This window comes from Gasterosteus aculeatus, chromosome 4, assembly GCF_964276395.1.
Source record: "Gasterosteus aculeatus chromosome 4, fGasAcu3.hap1.1, whole genome shotgun sequence".
In the NCBI taxonomy this organism is placed as follows: domain Eukaryota; kingdom Metazoa; phylum Chordata; class Actinopteri; order Perciformes; family Gasterosteidae; genus Gasterosteus; species Gasterosteus aculeatus.
Window position 1 is genome coordinate 6,262,283 of NC_135691.1, and position 21,619 is coordinate 6,283,901.

At 44.9% G+C, this 21,619-nt stretch overlaps 1 protein-coding gene across 3 annotated transcripts in view; it reads right to left on the bottom strand.

The window, feature by feature from the left end:
* Window positions 1-21,619, bottom strand: part of drp2 (dystrophin related protein 2) — a 112,901-nt gene that overhangs the window by 3,291 nt on the left and 87,991 nt on the right. For 2 of the 3 annotated variants that reach the window (XM_040173951.2, XM_078100620.1), the window contains 14 exons: window positions 21,127-21,188; window positions 20,553-20,627; window positions 19,297-19,498; window positions 17,070-17,155; window positions 14,768-14,925; window positions 12,782-12,948; window positions 12,119-12,230; window positions 11,513-11,649; window positions 10,203-10,268; window positions 5,848-5,913; window positions 3,969-4,115; window positions 2,464-2,716; window positions 367-484; window positions 169-255 (listed from right to left, as the gene is read on the bottom strand). In XM_040173951.2, coding sequence (XP_040029885.1) covers window positions 169-255; window positions 367-484; window positions 2,464-2,716; window positions 3,969-4,115; window positions 5,848-5,913; window positions 10,203-10,268; window positions 11,513-11,649; window positions 12,119-12,230; window positions 12,782-12,948; window positions 14,768-14,925; window positions 17,070-17,155; window positions 19,297-19,498; window positions 20,553-20,627; window positions 21,127-21,188 — 1,736 coding nt within the window. The remainder of the gene's footprint in view (window positions 1-168; window positions 256-366; window positions 485-2,463; window positions 2,717-3,968; window positions 4,116-5,847; window positions 5,914-10,202; window positions 10,269-11,512; window positions 11,650-12,118; window positions 12,231-12,781; window positions 12,949-14,767; window positions 14,926-17,069; window positions 17,156-19,296; window positions 19,499-20,552; window positions 20,628-21,126; window positions 21,189-21,619) is intronic. The other variant, XM_078100621.1, reaches the window with a different exon arrangement.

Sequence of the window (21,619 nt, forward strand, 5' to 3'; positions counted from 1 at the left end):
GACGGATTGCACGGTGTGTGACAGTGCCCCCCCCCCCCCCCCCCCCTCTCACCCTCTCACCCCCATCAACCCACAGCAGCACACATTCCCCCTCCTCTCTATCTCTCCCGCGGGTGTAAAGAGTCTGTCCCCCGAAGGACCGGGTGCTCGGCCTCCTGCAGGACTCACCCGGTTCCGAAGGGAAGACGTTTCTCAGCTGCTCGATGACTTCCTGGAGCTGCAGCACCGTATCTTGTTCGCGTTCGATATCGTCTCCTGACACATACACACACACACACACACACAGAAGTTTGCACCTCTATGAGTGGTTAGGAAGGGGAACGGGAGGGGAAGCCCACGTTCAGCCCTCGGCTGCACGTCTCTGACCTGCTGCTTCGGTGTCAGTCGTCTCTCTGCTGGCCGGCTCGCCGTGACGACCGCCTCCGGAGACGGGAGAAGACAGGGTTGACGGCTCTGATCCGTTGGCTTCCGAGTCATCTTTGGGCTGTTTTTAGGAAACACTCGTTAATATTCAAGCCCAATGTTTGCTCATATCCATCATGTTTTAAGCTGCAGAGACAAATTGACTTTCAGGATATCATTTATAGTTCACGGCTGCCCGCTGGTATCCCCGAGGAGAATTATGAAAAATGATCGACAGGTCATTGTGATTTGTGCTCTAATAGACTTAAAAAGAGAGGGAATTTCAGGGCACAATTACAGAAATATGTGGTGGAAAGTCTCAAATCACTAAGATGTATAATGTAACTCAGGTTATTCCGAAATATCACATATGCGCCAGCAACACTGTGGTAATACTCGGAGGTGAGTATTCAGAAAATTCAGTAGTTGCAGTAAAATTGGGGTGTCTGCAGAGATTGAGAGGAATTCATACATAAACTAACACAGACTACAAAGGCAGGATTTACTGTTGTTTTTTTTGAGGAAATGAAAGTGTGATATTGTCCTGGGAGAACTTTTCTTTTACCTATGAATGTGTCCTTGTACTGTACATCCTCCCCCACCTCTACTGTCCAAGTCCCTAATGTGAAGGAGAAGCATCCAGCACCTTTTTTTTAAGTGTCTTTCTCCCTCGTCAGTCCCTTCGCTCACTCTTTATTCAGTGACACAATTTACATCTGAACTCCCGCGTCTAACAATTTACATTTTCTCGTTGTGTGCGTCAGCTCCGACTTTGCTATCTATCGCACTCTCACACCTTTCCTTTAGACTGCAGTAAACCCCTGTGTGTGTGTCTCCAGGCCTATTCTCTTTCTATACTGCACTTTCTGTATCCCCACTGGTATTCATATCTTGCAATAGAATACTGTCAAAGTTCACAATTTACATTTTCAGAGCAGCATTGTCTGTTTTTTCCACATGTCTTATTTCCCTTTTTATACATTGCACTGAACTTACACGAAGCACTGGATGTACAAACTGTGATGCATGCAAATGTTCAGGAGCAATGGACTGTCTGTGTCGGCCCTTCAGTGCAGTTAAAAATATAGCTGATGCAAACGCCTCATCAGAGCAGATGCTGTTAATGGTGCACGCGTTAGGATCCACGTTTGGACAGCAGAGGCCGAGTCGCCTTTAGTTACAGGTGGACATTGAGTTAGTTACCAATAGTAGAAGAATACCAGAGGATCTTAAGCAGAGATCAGGATCGAAGGGAAACAGGAGGTCAAAGATATAGGCAGCTGTGTAACCATGCAAGGATTTTAAAGCAAGCAGTAAAATCTTTAAATCATTGGCAATAAGGAATGTATAAATTACATTAAATCTGATATATAAGGATTGGATTACAGCTTTATTAAATAGGGTTTGCTAGTGCTGGAGAGACAGAAGAGCAAGATTAGAAGGGATCCAGTTTGTGGGAAAAAAAACACCCAGATGCTTTAAGCTGCTCAGATAAAGCTGCCACTTCTCCCACTATTGGTTCCTGGGAAGTTAGAATCATACCTAAAAATAACCTTGATGTTTTCCATCAGCCTTTTGCTCATTTAAAGTTGAGGCTTTCTTTTACATGTGGTATCCTTTGTTGTATATTTACTATTATTGACCTATATTTCATATTTTACAACCCATGCCCAATAAAAGGGTTCACTAAAAGTAGATAAGTAACAGCAAAATATATTTAAATATATAATGGTTCTCAATACAGAATGCCTGGAGTGATGTACATTGTGACTGAACCAGCTTTCAGCGGACTGGGAAAGAAGCCTAAGAACCAGTTCCCATCAACATAGACCATCATCAACATAACAGGAATATTTACTGATGATGAGGTTGACCGTTGTCATTTTGAGGCTGGTGTTCTACAAAGTAATAACATCTGTGAAATCATTACAGTGGAGAAAAAAACGCTTCCTTCTAAAACGTATTGCAACGTATACCCACTGCAAGTAAAATAAACCTGTACTTAAATACCGCATTTGTATAACTCTCCCTGTGACACCCCACACCCTCCCCCACCTCTACCTGTAGCAGTAGCTCCCTGAGCCTACAAAGCTGGGACTCCAGCTGTTTGTTGTGGTCCTCCAGGATCCCCATGCGGGTCTCCAGACGCGTCTTGTGCTGCCGGAGGACCCGTGCCTCGGCCAGGAGCTCCTCGTCCTGCTGCCCTCCCTCCGCCGGAGACCCCGGGCCGCCCTCTCCAGCCTCGGTCAGCATGGGAACCGCCGCCGCCTCCTCGTGCTTCCACTTGAGCCTCCTGTACTCGCTCTGCAGCACCCTGAGGACCCACAGTGGAGGACAGATGGAGGGGAAACCGTCAGGCTCAGAGGCTGGTGCAGCATGCAGAACACGTAAACAAAACCGCAGGTATTTATCCACCACGGGGATCACCTGATGTTGACATTGGGGCACACAGTAATCATCTTCATTTTGTGTGTAAGCTGCAATACATCTTGTCTTCCATCTCCTACACATACACATACAAATACAAACATATTCTTTCTCCTCTGAATTTGTTTCTTCTGACCTGTTTGGAACTCAATAGAAAGTAAGGCATTGAACTAGTATTCCCTAGTAAAAGTTATAAGCTAATAAAACAAAGTTAATTGTATACTTTTAGTTCAGAAAAGAAGGTGGAAAGTCAGTGATAAAGGTGTTTGTTTCTCGTACGGGTGTATTTTTTTTAATAGATATGATCCACACGAGAGCCACAGCGGCTGCTATAAACTAAGCTACAGAAGCCACTAAAGTTAGAAATAGGGACAACAGAGCACACCGCGGGCTCATTACTGAGCTGGGTCAAGGTTTCAGACACCCAAAGGGCACAAGTGTTTGTGTGTGCGTAGGCTGGATGTCGCTGTGCGTGTGCGCGGAAAGGTCACAACCAATTTGAAGACGAGAAGATTATTCATTTGAATCATCAAGGTTCCCTCTGGTACCCAATTTACCAACGAATTTGCTCCATTTATGGAAAATACTTTTAACAACCAGGACACAATACATTCAAGTTTAGGCATTTACGTCTGTATTTAGCTCTCGGGGAGTTGCTTCTATCACACGAGTCAATACACAATGGACTTCTCCTGTCCTCTTCTGCAGGACACCAACAACCTTAAAGTCAAAGTCTTGTGTGTCCATGTTATCAACACATTATTTTACAGAACGTCAAGCGGGAAGTAGTGCAGTGCCTCGGGTGCACATAAGCATGTTTGTTTTATTGTGCCTCTGGAGCTTTACTGATTAAAATAACTCCCTTAACCAACCGTTTACATCTCGGCTTAGAGCCTTATGAAAAAGCCTTGATCTAAATGTCATTCAAATCTATAACCAAATGTAATGCATTTCGTAAAGATGATGTCAGATGATGTGTAATCAATCTCATTTAGCATTTATTGTGGGTGTGAAAACAAGCACGCACGGTATTGACTCCGCCAGCTGAACCGATCAAGAAAGGAACCTGCGCGGCGGCGGCATGTTCTGAAGCACGTTATTTTTGTGTTTTTTTTCCCCGGGTTTTTTTTTCCACCGACCTGTTCTCGTTCTCCAAGTGGGCCAGGGTGCACTGCAGCTGCTCCTTGTCCTGGTGCTCCAGGTTGGCCAGCAGCATGTGCTGTCCGCACGGCGAGTCATGATCCAGGGCTGGGCTGGAGTGACGCAGGAGGTACTGATCTTCATCCCTGAGTCCCCCACACAGGAGACAGCACACTGAGCCACCAGCAGCGCAAAGCAGAGCCAAGGACGGCAGGGGGGGGGGGGGGGCAGACGGAGCGAGGCGAGGCGTGCAGCATGAGGGAAGGTATTACAGGGGGGAGACGCGATCAAACGAGTCTGGACGGAGTTGGATGGGACACCGACGGAGGCGTTTTATTCCAGGTTCACGGTGTGACGATGAAAAGCTCCACGCAACGTTAAAAAAGTTATTGAAAATAAAAGATGGACAAACAAAATTTTATTGGAAATAATATTTCCTTATAATTTATTTGTTATGATTTGGGCAATGAGGCAAATAGTTGTATTATTGTTATAATTATGCATCACAGAGGTATTTATAGGCCTATTTAACGCTCCACTGTCAATATGTCCACCATATCTGTGAATCTCAGCATTTCATGTCATAGGTATTCCTCAGAAAAGATTGGATTTAATTTTCTTCCAAATGTTTATCTAATTATTTAACTTTCCAGGTCATGCAGTTATTTGTTGGTATCTTTCTAACTCTTGTAATTACTGTCTCCACTTACGCACATTGCTTTACGCCTCGCTATATATTTCACCACAGTTGGTTTTAAATCACTGAAGTAGGTTTCCTAAAGGAATAACAAATAATAATACATTCATATTTTGGACCCACTTATCAATGACTGAAGGCCTTTTCGATATATATATTTATCAAAGGGTAATTTCCGTGACCATTACCCAGAAATAGGCAAATAAGTGAATTCACAACAAGGCACACAGGTGGAGGGTGAAGGCTACACACACGGGCAGCATGACCCAGGACAGAAAACAGTATGATGCCTGCCAAACACCAGCTGGAGGCCCAGATAGCACAGCGGCATGTTCAGAGCCGTGCAGCAGGAACCACAGAGAGACACTGACGGGCAGGAGGACGGATTTGCAGATTAAGAACAACGTGACATACTGGCGCGGGAGCAGGAGACACTCTCAGGCGTTGATTCATGGACACATACGTTTAAATGCTACCCACATGCAAATACAGACATTTGTGTGGCCAAGCTCCACCCATGCAACACTCACTACATGCACATGGCAACCACGGCACCTTTCCACGAGTAAAAAGCACTGCACCAAAGTAGTGCTGCACTGCTTTGAAGTGGTGGAATATTATCTAAGGCTCAAACTTTAGTGTGGCGTCAATCCACAGTTCACACACACACACACACAGAAACTCGCTTGTTTCCGTAAAAGACCGTAACTACCAACACTCTGCACAGAGCTGCTGTGATGTAAGCTTCACTTTAAAGTGTGGTCAACACACACAAACCAACCATCACGCTTTTGTGCAACCACTTTCCAAAACGACGACTCACCTTTTTGGCCAACTCGTTCACATCAAACACGTCCGTTCGTCTCACTACTTTCACCTCGGCACCGCCCCGATACTCAGCATGCCTCCTACTAACTCACGCACCCGCCTCTCCCTCCTCAGCGGGGCTTTGTGTATCAACCCGGAGCCGCAGACTTTAATCACAGCAGGCATGTGCATGATGAAGGGGGACTGTGCGCCCGCTGCTCGCCGCGGTTCATTTTCATTATGTGCCTTAGTATTTCTGTCGTGTTACCGATTCTCTGCGCCGTCGTCAAACACACACACACGTGCAAACACGTTGATTGGTTCCTAATGAGGGGCCGTGGTTGTAATGAGGGGGGAGTGAGCAGCATACTCACAGACTTTCATCAGGAGACAGGCTATCCGTGAAGAACGAACAATTCTGGCTCTCCATTTCAGCCAATCTAAGGACGTATGAACACATACAAACACACACACACACACACACACACACACACACAAGTGACGCACACATTTACACGCACACACATGTAAACAGACAGACAGACAAAAGGGAAATACAAGAGAGTGGATGAGTCAGAGAAAAGCAAAAAACAGATTGAAAACCTCAACAACTGGGGAGATACGCTTCTTTGAACACCGGATAAAACAAACAATCAGTGCAGTTTAGCTTTCAAGTACTCTGAATTAAACCAGTAGCCTTTTAGTGCTTCAACTATCTAAAACATTCTACTGACAGGACTGCAGGGAGGCAGAGCTGGTGCTCCCTCTGTCAGCCATGAAAAGGTAAACAATGTGCGGCTCTGCAGCACCGCGGACAGCGAGTGCTGGTGCGCGTGAGTCGCCGCCGCCTGTCTTTTCAGGACCAAGGACAGCGTGCGTAGCTCTGCATCACGACAGCTGTTTCACTGCGAGAACAAAACTAGTGTTGCTTTCATTGTTTCAGGTTTGATTGAATTAAAAAACACATTGGAGACGCTGAACTCCGATTGCTCCCAGTGGCGAGGCCGGCGCCTGCTGTGGTGTGTGGGTGTGTGTCAATGAGGAACATTTTAAAGCACTTCACATATATTACACCTATTTCCTCAATTAAAGAGAGGGATGAATGAGATAAACACAATATTTAGACTGGATACATCCACTCTCCGCCAGGTCGTTATTCTCGTTAAGAATATATTTCTAGAATGTACACCAGCTTTTTAACTCACTTGAATTTAGGTCTGCCACCACATCCTGTGACACTTAAAGTGTGAAACTCTTTTTGGCACTAAAGTTGAAATTTGAGTGGTTTGAACCTCACTTGGCTGCATTCGTTTGGTGTGTCCTGGCTTTAATACATAGGAAAAATATTATTACAACAAATATCAATAGGGTTTTCCTATGTGTATGCATTTGTGTCACCAGTGATACATTGTAAAAGCATGTATCAGTAACTGTGTACTAACACTACACCCTCTCTTCCTCTGAAAAAACCCTTGAACCGCCTCCCCGCATTTACTGTGCACACCTCAAGACGCCATGCTACCCATTACCTGACACCCTCTGAGAAAGCCACGCAGGAAGATGCGATCTGAAGAAGATCCAGGTTGAATGGAAGTGAGTACGCCACACAGTCAGTTCCTCTGAATAGCACACGCTAATGATGTGTAATGGTGTCGGGCGATCAAAGGGTGGGTTTCTCCTTCCAGTGAGGTAATTAAACAGCGCAGAGAATCAAAGCCACGATGCAAATGTGGCTTGCCCCGCGTCGGCACATACATAAATACAAGCCCACGTGTGCTACGTGAAAGCGGCGGTGAAGCGCTGCAGTATTCTACAGTACACAGTACACGCATACAGACAACACACGCCGCATCGTCTTTCGTAGTGTGTCGTCAGCTGAAGGGCGGAAGAAGGAGGGGTGAGTGATTTAGAGGCTGTCAGGGGTCTCCACATCACATCCTGTCTCTCTCCAGAGTCTGATGACACCATAAAATAGAGACTTTTAAGATTTATCCATGTCCTCTATTCGGGGCGGGGGTCCGGCCTCTTGGATCGCTCGTAATTCAACCCGGGATACTGTTCATCGGAAAGCCTCCACAAACCTGAAGCCTTAGAAAGGCACCGTATGAGAGCGCGTGAAAGTAATAGGAAGTAGCAGCACGGGCGCGTGTCTGCGGGTGCCGTGTGCATACATGCGTGTTTAGCTTCCTGCATGAATGGATGGGAGAGGAAATGAGAAACGGGAGAGCGAGGTATATATAGAGAGAGAGCGAGGGTAAGAGAGGAGACATTCTAACAGTTCTAAGAGGTTTATCAGAATCTTCCTCCCATCTATCCACCAGAAGATGTCAAAGCAGCGCTGATGAAAGGAATGAACTCGACATGGGAGGAGGGCTGCGAGACGCAGCGAGAGAGACGAGGCGGATACAGAAGCAGTCTCTCAGTGTTTGACACGTCTGCAAATCTGGCTTTTCTAACCCCAGACATCAAATATCGTACCTCCCTTGGGACGACTGGGGACTTACGTTATTAACATGGATTAACTCGTACACCCTTTGTTGGCTGAAGGGCTTTCTGGCACTTACTCCCTCACACGCCCGCCCACAGACTTCTACGCATACCTTTTTAATATGTCATCAGAAGGGGAAGAATGTCTCTGACTCTGACAGTTTTGATTAATTCCCGTTGGGTTTCAAAGTGAGCGGATGGTTAAGACGGGGAAGGAATTAGAATGACAGATTTCTCCGTCGGCTCTTATGCTCCGATCATGATGGGACGAGCAGGACAAACTCATTCAGCACTGGTTTTAAGCCAGTGTAATGTCTTTTTGGCCCGCAGGATGAAAGCAATTTAATGAACTACCCACTGAAAAGATAACAACTAGAATTGTTGCCTGGCGGGTTGTAGGCCTCCACTTTAAATCCATGAGCCAAACGTCACCAATTCCCCATTTTATTTGATTGAAAAGATACGGTTAAAAATGTGCTCAGCAATGTCGTAATGACATTTAACCACTAAATTCATTAATTTCATTCTTCACTCCAAACAGACATTTCGGGGGAAATTTAAAGGAATTCCTTTTGGGCCTTTGAGAGATATCATGTTTACAAGAATGGACCGGACGGATGGCGAACACAAAAACATTTTCCCTCTATTCTCTTGCATAAAAACAGAGAGCAATATACACGGCAAATGCATTTAAACGCACAAATGCCTCTTGTTCATCCTTTCACTCACAATAATACTATAAATATAAACATAAGAACTCATAGTTGTGTGCCATTGTTATTGAAAACACGTCATTGAGCCGCACGTGTTCCTTCATCATTTGAAGTTAATCCAACTGCCAAAGCTACTACGTGCACCGGATTGGTGCCTGAAAACCGTCCCAAACAAAGTCACAATTTACTTCTGTTTGAGTAACATTTGCTTGAGCATCAGTGACCAGCTGTTATCACTGTGTGCACGACACATTTAAAACATGCATAGTTGTAAAGAATGGGCTTGAGGCTCGGCATTTCAAACTGTACCGTAAATGTGCTAAAAAAACATGATGATATGAGAATACAACAATGTTATATTAGATAACATGTATCATCTATTCCTACGCTAGTAAAAGATGCTTCACATGAGCAGTAGCTTGTAAACAAATAAATACATCCCAACCCCTTCTTACATCTGCTCACAGTTACACTTACAGTGTGTTGTGGGCCGTTTATAACGAGTGTTTTAAGACACAATCTGAATGCAAAGCCCTATGATCATAGAATAAAGACCCCCGCTGATTCATTCAGAGATACATTTAGCTGTAGGAGCTGTTGTTCTTCTGTTTTCTCAACAGACAACGTGTCTCCTTTTGACTAAATCCCACCGTTTCCGTTTCTTCTTCTTTGGTTTTATTTTGGTGGAGGCTGGATTTATGTGACCAAAATGACTTCAAAACAATTGAAGATGGAGAAGAAGAAAGGAGAAGAAGAAGGAGGAGGATTAGAAGAACAACATGACATTTAAAAAAGAGAAAGAGAGAGAGAGAGAGACATACATGTGTGGGTGGGAGACAATAAAAGAGGGGGATCCAAAAAAAAAAAGGCAAACGGGGAAGAGGAGAAAGAAAAGCGGGAGTGATGAGAGGGGTAGAGAGGACAATTTCTCCTGCTCTGTTGCTGCTGTCTGTTCCCTGTGTTTTGGCAGTGAGTATAGCAGTGCTGTGTACAAGTCTCAGGGAAGTAATACACAATGGCTCACAACACACACACACACACACACACATACTTCAGGCTCAGAGGAAATGTGCGCGTATCCACCTCTGCAGCGCTGTGGGAGAGTGCAGTGCGGTGCCCCTGTTTATAACCTGTCACACCGACACTAATCCGCACCAACAGCTCCCAGGTGACCGCTGCCCTGGCAAGTGACAAGCCGCTAGGCACGATATACCCCCTCCGACCTCCACACACACACACACACACACACGGACGCACCTACATTCTGCTGTGCTTATGCGTGTTCACGTGGAGGGTGAGCGGGGGGGGGGGGGGGGGGGCAGTACAGTCTCTACCCTGCAGTTCAATGTGGCCAAATCAATACTTCAATCAGTGTGTGGCAAAGACCACAGAGCGGAGAGGAGAGGCGAGGGAGAGGATGGGGAGGAAGGCAGAAGCGGGCGCGGAGTGGATAAGAAGAAAAGAAACAGTTGATCTGGAGAGAGCAGAGTGAGGCGGTGATTCGATGGGCAGCACGGTGGGCCACGTACCTGCTGGCATAATGTTCAATCCTGCTGTGTGTGTCCGCGTGAGGCAGCTTGGGTGAGGAGCACGGCCTGGAAACAACAGAAGCTCAAAGTCTGCATGATGCATTATTGAAAAACACTTGATTTACACGTGTAACTTCCTGCCTAGAGAGTTTTACTCGTGAACAATGTGATTTATGTTGATTAAACCACGGGTTCCTACACCGTTGGCTTGTGATGCTTCATAGTCATGCAATAACTTTCCATGACTCTTTACCACAGTTTGTATATTTCTATAAGATCTGAAGCATACATGAACACCAATAACACCAACAGTGGAGAACACAGGATGATTAATCACACCAAGAATATTGATAGAAAACGGCTCTTTATACAGAGCTTTATACTACATAAAGAAAGGAATTCACCTTGTTTGTTTTGATGGTTTCTATGATGTTTATATTTTCATACTGTGGACGTGTGGCATTGGCGAGAAGGAAACTATGACCAATAAGTGGTGATCAGTGACGTTCCAGCATGCTTTGGCTGAATACTGGTAGACACTATATATGCGATTGTGGAACCATCGGCAATCGTCTCAAAGCTTTTCGGTTAAAATGATTTTTCAAACTGGCCTTAAAACCCAGTCTCACATCCAAAGTTGCTTATGGGGATACAAACAATCAGCAGCAAAAATGAGGTCTTGTTTCTTTTTCCCTATTTTGTTCCAAACATAACTTTCAGATTTATCTTAAAAGTCCTTTGAAGGGTGTCTTCTGGCTAAAACTACCCCACAAAGGGTAGAAAAAGTTTATATCCACTATATTACAACCAGCCGTAACACTTAAAATGCTGCTTATACATCAAAGCAACAGTAATAATTTTACAGTAATCTAAAATATAACACGTTTACTTGGCTCCAACCACTGGAGTCATGTAATCATTTTATGAGGTTATAAAAGCTGACCTTACTGTGACTAAATGGGCCAAAAATATGGACCCGTAATAATGCTAAATCTCGCTGGGTACTGTCGTAGCCCTCGGCTATGATTCTTGATGATCTCATGGATTTTTGTCTCGTTGTTCCTTTTTTTTTCCCCTTCGGGTGAGACTCGCTTGTGTGAGCAGAGTACCTGAGCCAGACTGAGATCACAGGAATAATATTATATTAATCCTGAACCCTACCACTCATCTAAGCAAGAAATAATGCCCCCGAAAATAAAAAAATTGCCAAAACCCCCCTCCCACGTGTTTGAACGGGAGAGCGCGATCAGATAGTTGACTACAGAGAGAGACGTCTGTGTTTGTGTGTCTCGTGATCGTGTGGGACTCACGTCTCCGAGCTCTCGGCTTCCAGCACAGATTGCACCGGCAGGTAACCTCTCTGCGGGTGCTTGGTGAAGTACTGCTTTGACCTGAACTTATTCTTCAGAGTCTTGGCAAAGTCCCTCATCTTCTCTCCTGAGGTGGTCTGGAGTTGTGATTTAAGGGGAGGAGGAGGAGGGTGGAGAGGTGGCATTGTTAGGAAGGTTGGCCACTAATTACACCGCTTAAGAGACTTCTTAGACATGTTGCTTTCTTCAAAATGACCTCATCTGAAATTCGTCCTCTCTATCTCGACATTTACATTCAGGCGACTCTGCAGCACTCAAAGCTTTTCCTTTGGAATTTACTCTACTTTGCACTCGGAACAGCACTTTATGTGCGTACTACGTGAGGCGAAAAGGATGCTCTTGTTGAGTGGCAGTCAATCTCTGCATACTGGGATGAGCCAGTATAAGCATCCCCGACGGTGTACATTTAAAGACTTTACGCTGGAAACGGGGCTAATCTAGCTCAGGCAGCAGGAATCTGGAGATAGGATTTTTTTTGGAGCACAGCGGAGTGTAATTTGTCCCTGGAGGCTTGGACTTGGATTCCGTAGATCGTGTTCCTCTTACTGGTGTGTAGTACTCCATGATGGGGTAGTGCAGCTTCTTTCCCTTTGTAGTGCGGCCGGTTAGAAAACATGTCTGGCAGATGTCCACGTTGAACTGCTTCAAGCTGCGATACCTGTCGAGACCAATACAACAGAGAGGCTAAACGGATGCAAGACAACTTTTCAGGATAGGGCGTTGCGTTGTGCGTATGTGCAAAGAATTAAGGGCCGGTGCATGATGCCTGTATGCTTTTTCACACATCCGTCTGCGACAGGCAGGTACAGCAAACTAACCTGGTGAGGAACATCATCTGTACACGTTGCACAATTGTTGCAATATATATTTTTTAAGGAGAGTTTTCTGTCACGGAGCGTCAATCATGATGCTTGATCTTATCTTAAATTCATCTTAATTCCAGCAACAAGTTTTTATCTAGTGAGCAGCGACACCATCTGCCACTATTAGGATTAACTTTTGATTGTCACAATGTCCCCACGTATCTGAATTAATTCAAATTACTAGTAATTTCTTGTACTGTACTGTTATTTCTAAGTATAACGCTATGATAACCTTCCACCTAATTTGTTTGGGGGGATCTACGTGCATATATTTCACATTTATATTCTTTGTTCTTTTCTTTTTGGTGAGAAAGCCCACCGTGGCCAGTACGACGTTGAAGCCCACCTGAAGCCCTTGATGGGACACTGTTTGCAGACGTAGCATTTGGCCTGGTGCTTGGTCGACTCTGCAGCGGCCACGCGGTGGAGGACGGGCAGCCAAACCATCGACTGGGGCTCCAGGCTCATCCACTCCAGGAAGTGAGACACCTCAATGGCAGGTTTCCCCGGGGCCTGAAAAAAGGAAGGTGGGAGGGAGACTGTAAACAATCCAAATATAGACCAACAGTAGGGAAGGTACACGAAAATGTGAGAGAACAAGGCGGGCCTTCTTTCTAAAGCGTCCAGCACTGAGCCACAGGAAATCAAAGAGAATGCAAAAGACGTGAGGAGGAACGAGACGCTGGAAGATTAAAAACGTATTTAGCTTTCATGCGACTACTTAAACAAAAGTAAAGCTGAAACACAGCACATAACTTTTGTGTCTGTGGATCGTATATATACTGTGTGTGCATGTGTTTGTTGGTCTGCATGCAGTCCAGCTCTCCTCGCTGATAATTCCCAAAATAGGAAGTCAACCTAATAAAAGAATGACTCGCCAAGCACCGAAATCCGTGAAGTGCTAAATTCTCATTAAGTCTGCATCAGAGATGCATTAAGGGGCTGATTTCCCAGGGGCTTCCTCCACTGCTCAAGCAGAGCAGCATAATAAATGTGTGTGTGTGTGTGTGTGTGTGTGTGAGTGCACTGATCACGCGGACTCTGAGGGGTACGGAGGCACGGAGTCTCTCGGGGATGAAGGAGCTCCTCTTTGGTAGTAAAGTAGCCAGCCTCATGTGGGAGGTCGAACAGCAGCTGCTCGCATGCCGAACACCTGGAACTAGCGCTGGCTACATGCTGAGCACGCGCGGCATCTCCAAGCAGCTCGCCGAGCAGATGGGACGCTTTAGACATCCTTGCAAAAGTAAAGTGATGAACATCCACCAAAACTCTGCTGCTTTGAACCCTGTGTACCCACTAAGCGACATGCCATCCTTCTCATAAAGTATAAAATAAATATAATTAGTTCACTTCCCATGTTGAGTTTGACCACACCTCTGCACATGCAATCCCATTGCTCTCTATAACTGCTGCATACTCTCTGTCCCAAGTCAATCCATCGGCTCCTTCGCCAGCGGAGTCCAAAAGTTAACGTCCACAAGAGGCGCCAGCAACACCTCAACAGACAAACGAGCTCGTCTGAAAGCCAAGTGAGGAACGGGAAAGCCCCAATACGCAGATTTCATCTTCAACTAAATGCCGTGAGCTCAGGGGGAAAGAATCTTAAGCAGGTGTAGCTGATACGGCGGCGAGCGTGGACCAGAATGTGATTTGAATAATAATGATCTGCCGAAGAAATGAAGGAATTAAAAGGATTGTACCTTCTAAAAAAAGAGTTGGACTGCTCCTGTCAACTCCCTAAATATCACGCTAAAATTCCTGCAACCTGCACCAAACATTACTCTTAATATGTGAAGAACACGCAAAGGAGGAGAGATAGAAAAATATTCATGCTTTGACTCAGTGACCTCGCAACCACATTTCACTAAATCATATTCCATATGCAACTTTCTCAACTAACTGTACGGTTGGAAACATCATAAATTGTCTACCTCGAACTTAATTTTATATACATTAAAAGCAATCAAATATTAATGTAAATAAATGTCTGTGAAAGTAAAATAATTATAACTTAATATAAGTTATAAGTCGGACTCTGCTGTGGCGAATGTTTGCCACTCCATTTGTTTCTGACTTCATGAAACATGTTTTTGTATTTGTAATTGCGCCCTAGAACTCAGGGAGGTCATTATTTTTGTACAGAGTGGTTAATAGATTAGCCTTTTTTCCGCAGCACACAGCACGGCAACGTGGGGATTTGAAGGTCAACCTTGGAAATACTTGTTGGAGCAATCAAGCGATTGATTCAAGGACTGAAAGAAGCATCGTCAAGTGTTACAACAGTAACACAGTTGTGCTCAACATCTGCGAGTGTGTTTAAGTGCGTCCTCACCACGCGGAAGCAGCTGCGGACGCTGGGCTCGACGTTGCTGCCCCCGAATGCGGCGACTTCACCCAACTGTCGGGGGATCTGGATGGCTTCGTGGAGCAGCAGGCTGAGGTTCCGCTGGTCAGTCGAACCTCCGGGGCCGGACACCTGACGGAATAGATCTGCAGCCGCGGGAACGTACACGGAATACATGAAGGAATGCATCAAACATGCACAAACGACCCAGTGCGTGGCGGCCTTAATTAGGGCCCTCACATCGTTGTACACTTCTTTTACGCATTCACATCTGCGTATTTAGGGACAGTTGTTGCAGCATGTTCTCTGCTTTTTAAAATGTAAATTAGGTCTTTAATGGCAAGACATGGCATGGCATGCATTCACGTTTTAAAATATTTGGCACTTTGTCTGCAAAATAATGGCTTAACTTAAAAAAATGTAACATAAAAACGAAAATGACGCATCTGCTTTCCTTTACACATTTTTTTTAACAATGAACCTCGACCTTCGGCAACAGGTTTACCAAACCTATTTATTTGGGTAAACCTCACTAATGATCACAGACAGAATAATTGTTAATGTCCTGGCTGCTGGTCTGCTTGCAGATGAAGGAGCTGCATTAAGTGGAGTCTTGTCAGGTTTTGAATAAGACCTTTACCAAGCTGGCCGGGACTCTCCTGTCACTGAGGAGATGAAGGCTGACAGGCGTGTGAGGCTGCTGCACAATGCCGACATGCAGCGTCCCATATATCCCCCCCTCTCTGTGCACTTATTCAACCCTACAGGGACAACGCTTGGCTTTAACACCCGCGTGTTAAACAGCATCCTATTTATAGTTCTCGTAAACAGAGCTGAGACCTGTTTGACATTTTAAATGTTCGCATTGAGCTGTTTGATAGAGATGAGTTTCGGACACATTTATGGAGACGTTGCCGCAGTAAATGAGGTCTATTACATCCGAAACATGCAGCCTGAACATCACTTACCAGGTAAAAATGACTTTAGGTCAGTTATCTTATCTTCCACAGAGGATTCACCACCTCTTAGATCTATACAAACCTCATGTTCAACCGTCTATAAACCACATCTAGCTCCATATCGTCTAAGTACATTATAAGTCTTCAAAAGATGTTATATTTTCACCTATGGCTTTTCAAGTCAAATACATGTTGCTTATATGTTAATTCATCCACCTACAGCTTACAGCCCACTGATGATATAATCCTTTAAACCTGCGACCTCAAATTTGCAGGTAAAAGAGGTGTGACTGACTAAAGATGTTGATGAAGGGATTTTGAACCATTCAAAAGGCATTTCAAAAGTCCATCTCTCATAATGAGGACCCATAGGACCGTGAGAAAATATAAACGATGCCCCCCGGCAACTGTATGGAATCTTTTCTTTAAAAAAAGCGTTTCAGATGGCCGCCGTGTTTTTCTCATCACAAAATTGGAGGCAGAAGCCAGTGACGGAGCAGCAAGCAGCGCCTTTGTCAAACTGGGTGTGAATGCAGTAAGCACAGAGTTCTGCAAAATGTTGCTCGTGTGGAGTACGACAAAGTCCATCAAATATTCCTTTTTCAATCACAAAACAAAGATTGGCGAAGACAAAATAAACACCCACCATCTGTACCTCAAAGTGGATTGATGCAAATGCTGCAGATTTATTTGCAAATATTATTCCAGTGACGTCTGGAGTTGGCAAACACAGGAGCAGTCGGGGGAAATGACAAACTGTTTTAAGGCCACAACACGTCTACCTGGACCAAGAAAACGAGGGCTGGCTCACCTCAGGGACTACTCATTTGAAGGAAAATCTGTCATTTCTGTCCATGAGAGCTGACACAGATGGTGTGCAAGGCTTGAATAATCTTTGCATGAGTTTTGGCAGCGTTGTCTCTGATCTTGTATTAACTGCAAGCTGTTCCAGCTCCAGCCAGCATCAGTTAAAATGCTCACTTTCCATTTTTACCTATATTTACGCGATGACTTCCGAAAGAAACGAGTCTGGTATTAAATCCAAAATGTGCTTCTTCTCTTCGCTCGTTGATTTGTGTATAAAAATGGGAACGGGGGCCATAAAAAGAGAGTGAGCGCGTATGGTGTCTTTGGGAAGCAATCCTTTTAAGGGCCCTGGTGCACTTTGCAGAAGTAAAGAGAGCTTTCCCCTCTTAAAGCAGCGGACCTATTTCCTCCATTAAACTAAGTAGAAGCCTTTATGTAACACTGGCAATCAGGCCCGTTTTGTTTTGGCCCATTGTTTGCAGTTGAGGAGACGCATTAGGCACATGAGCAAGCATCAGACTCACATTTATACTTCTCTTGGACGTCTGCATTGCACAAGCTCACCAATCCCATCTTGAAACTGACAACGCGCATTTTTCCATTTCGACCACTAGCGGGAAAAAAAGAGAAGAAGAAAAAGAAGGAAAAAGTTGTGAGGTTACATTTTTTGAACGGTGAATGAACTCAAAAAAAGGGCGCGTTGCGTTGCCGTAGTATTTTCATGCACCGGTTGGGCCTCGCTGGGAGGGACAAAGTGAGGAGGAATTTTGTGGGTCAAAGCAGTAAACCACAGGTCAGTGCAACAGCGTGAAATTGTATTAGAGCACAAAGCACCTAAAGGCACGATACACGATGGTGCGTTTGGTTTACGGGCCAGAGGAGCAATAATAACCTCAAAACGCCCGATACATGCAGGCAGAAACACACAAAAACGCATACACATAGGCAGCATTTGTCCAGAATCGCAGGTGCTGTCCTCAACCCACTGGCCAGTGAGATGGACGCTGTTGTGCACTGACCTGAGCCGCAAAGGGTCTCATTAGCTTTTTTTTTTTTTTTTACAGCTTGATATAAAACACACAAACATACCGTTCGTGTTGACTTTTCACAGCTCCAGTGACAAAACCGCCTGGAACATTTTACTGGTCCGGCTCATCAAATTAACATCTTAATTGTTAAGTGAGAAATCAAGAACATCACATTCATCTGAGAATGATCAATGAATCAATGTAGCATGCAATTGAATCAAAGACATTTCCAGAGCCTGGATGTTGTAGGTCTTTCCCCTGTTAGATTCGGAGCTGCAGTTGGTGGAGCTCGAGAGCAACACCTTCCACAGCCCGTCTACTGTGTTGCGTATGCCGTCTTTACGCCTCTTTACGGGGGGGGGGGGGGGGGGGTCCCTCCTACGCTCGTGTGACGCGGCTCTGCACACTGTAATAAATTGTGATGCGTACGCAGAAATAAGAATGGACACACAATCACGAGCACATCTCGTTCAGATTCAGGGAAAAATAAAAAAGCAATTACTGAAATGTATGCAGAGGGTAAACCCTCTGATTGTTTCTCATTAGCAGTGAGTTGGTTAAGAGCTACTGACTGAATTTATAGCAATGGTGGAGTTATTCTTGCAACGCTGCCTCCGTGCTCGGTGTTCTCTCTTTGGAGCAAGTCAATCAGGAGCAACGACGTGGTGAAAGTTGGTGTTAAGGAGGATTTGTTGCAGATTGACACTCTTTCTGTTTCTTACTGGAGCTTTAACAGCAGTGTGGCTGTATTGTATATAGATGTGTACAACAATGGATTGGACCATTTAGATCAATCTGTAGGACTGGAACCAGGACTGTGAGAAGTGGTTAATATAATTTTTATATTGTTTATAGAAGCATGCAATTTCACGTAGTTAGTCTATGCGTATGTTGTGTGTATTAACTAAAGCTCCCTTATTTTATACGACTCAAAAAGCCTGCAACCATATTTCTGCTGGCTCTGCAGCATTTCAAGAAACAATAGGAGGACGATCACATATCTACATATCATTTCTTGCATTTAGAGGAATTATCAAATCACAAAAGGGAGGCAATACATAGAGATCGGAATCCACTGGGGGAAAGCTACCAGTTCAGGTTCACAATGTCAGTCACATTTCTAGTGACAAAAACAGATGGAGTGGAAGTGAATTCCATTAAACTCTTCTCAATTGTCGCTATAATGCTGAACTTCATGAGCATTAGATGAGATGGATGTGTCATTTTAGCTTTCACTTGACAAAATTGCAACCTAAAACATTGTGGTAAAAAAGGACAGAAATGTCTGCCATCCGGTGGATTCGGTGCATGCAGCTTCCCAGCATGGAGATGGTGGTGTGTTACACAAGTAGCCTCTAATGTAGCCCCGTTAGCCACAATCGGAGATGAACACTTATTCTAACCCTTATTCCACATCCATTTTTTTTTATTTCCAAACCAATAATCTTCCGAAATGTGTCCATCTGTATCTACAAAACAATGGATTCACCTGATGACGGACTTGCTCAGGGATTCTTCAGGTTCCTGATAAGTAGCATCATCATATTTAGGATGGCTTAAGACTGAGCTTTTATATCTTTTATATATATACAGTATATATGGTGTAAAACAGTGTATATGCTGTATATATATATACACATATCCAAATATATACTCCATGCAGCTTTCAGCACAAGCGGATTTAATAGATAGACCCGGAAACATCTCACCCCAGCTCACCCACCTGTCGTAGACATTGAGCAACCAGTTGAGACACATGTCAACGCAAAGTGGAATGTTGATGAGGACGGACCTCTCCTCTTCCAGCTTCTCGTACAGAGCCGTCAGGCCGTGGATCATCTCCACCACGTCCATCACATGCTCCCCCTGCTGCAGCTCCTGCTCCCGAAACACCCCCACGAGGCTGCTCAGTGCCACTAAATCCACTAAAGCACACATGGACACATCTTACTGGTTTGCAACATGCTGGGAAGCATTTTAATTGCAACACTTTAATTGAGTACGTATGTATGTGCTGTTTATGTCCTTCAGATATTTGAATACGGTTTGAAATAAAGCACACGGACATCAGTTTGAGAGAATGTTCTCAGGCCTTTAAATGGACACGGTACGTCAATGACTGGACTTTTATTTTTGAACACCCTTACCTCAGCTAAAGAGACCACAGGACTGTGCTTTTTCACCCTTTTTTCCCCAGTTAACCCCGGCCAGATGTTTTGAGAGCAGTGACACAAATTTGATTTGGCTCCTCTAAAGTAATTTGATGGCCTATCTCTGGCAGTGGAGCTAAAAGGGTGTCCGTGGCTGCCAGGTATAATTGGATAGCACGATAATGAGGTAGAACAGAGAGAGGAGATAAGAGGAGTATTCTCAGGGTTTTGGGGGAATCACCGAAAAATGTATTTTTGATGGGCTCTTGTGCAGCGCTGCTCAATCATTTACAAAGTGTGCTGAGAGAAAGAGCGGGAGCTCCGCTATCGAGGCAGCTCGGCAATTAAATCCTGTCACGATAGTAACTAGCAGGTTGAGATAAGAGAGCCGGGAGAGTCATTGAAAGAGGTTCCTGCCAGTGGTCTGAGCACGCTGCACTTATATTACAGGCCTTGAAGAAGGGTGGATAGAGCGGGTGGGGAAGGATAAGGGGGTAACACGCGAAGGTGTTGGAGCACTACAGGTGACTGAAGATGGAGGCGTTGTGATGAAGAAAAAAAAGACCAGTTTTGATGAAAATGAGAAAGACGGAGTTGTTTCTTTAATCGAATACTTTGGATTCCTGCATTGAAAGCCGATAGCAATGGAGAGTATATTTTCTATTACGTTTTTATCAAGTATGCGATGATTCCTTGTTCAACTCGATACAGCGATGTGCCACAGCTAATTGGTATATCTTATTGCAGGAGAGCGCTTGTCACCGTGGATTAGTGATGTTGTAGGTATACCGGCGTGCATGAAAAAGCATCGATGAAATACTGTACACACATCTCAAAGCCTTCTGAACTCGCCGCAGCTTCATGGCTGTTCTGTATGCTGAGAACTTGATGTTGTTCAGATCCGCTAATGGAGGGAGAGAGAGAGAGAGAGAGAGAGAGAGAGAGAGAGAGAGAGAGAGATTAGAGTAAATGAAACGATGGGCGAGAAAAAAAACAATCCCGCACCAACCTGCCATCGAGAAATTAGACTAAATGATCTCTCTTCCTGTTATCAGTCCATTGCAGAAGTCATTAGTGGCATATATGTTATACTGAGCATGTGTATGTGACAGCATGCCTATCTCCCCTTGAAAGCTCTCAGATTAAAAGTAGGACGAATGATGTTGTTCAATCACAATTAATTAAAGGCTGAGCGAAAAGCAATCACAGCCCCAGCAAATTGGGCCTCGTAGGTTAAAAGACGGTAGAGATATAGTCTCCGAGGCCTTCGGAATACAGGACCCTTAATTAGCCGCGTGACGGGGGCCTTCAAAGCAGGAGCCCGGCGGTGGCGTGCTGCCGGTGCTTCTGCAGCACAGTTGGGGGGTCCTGGGCCAACGAGCTGTAACTCTCTCCTTACTCACCCAGCGCCTGGTACAGTTCGGTCATCTTTGGATGGTCCCAGCACGTCGTCTGGGCTTGATGACTGGTGGGAACAAAAGGGGCAGAAGAAGAATTTGAGAAGCAGGAAAAAGAATGGAGGTGAATATTTCCAGACCGGAAAAAGAAAAAAATGGAGCACAAATGAGCCGAGGGAAGCCGAGACAGAGGGGCGGGGCAGCCTGAGAAATGGGATCGGAGGGTAAAAGCGAGATGGGGCGACCGTCGCTTACAGGAGATTTCAGGCCTGTAAAATGCGGACGTACGTCAAACGTGATTCAGGTTCAGGCAGGAGAGTTGCTCTGCTGGAGATATACGGCCAGTGACTGTAAAGGCTTCACTCGGTGACACCGCATAAAATCCCAACCCACACACACACACGCACGCTTAAAAAACATACATTTACACCCCTTTCGTATTACACCACTAGCTCGCTGGGCACATAAAAAAAAAGGTCCGATAAAAAAGGACGAGCGC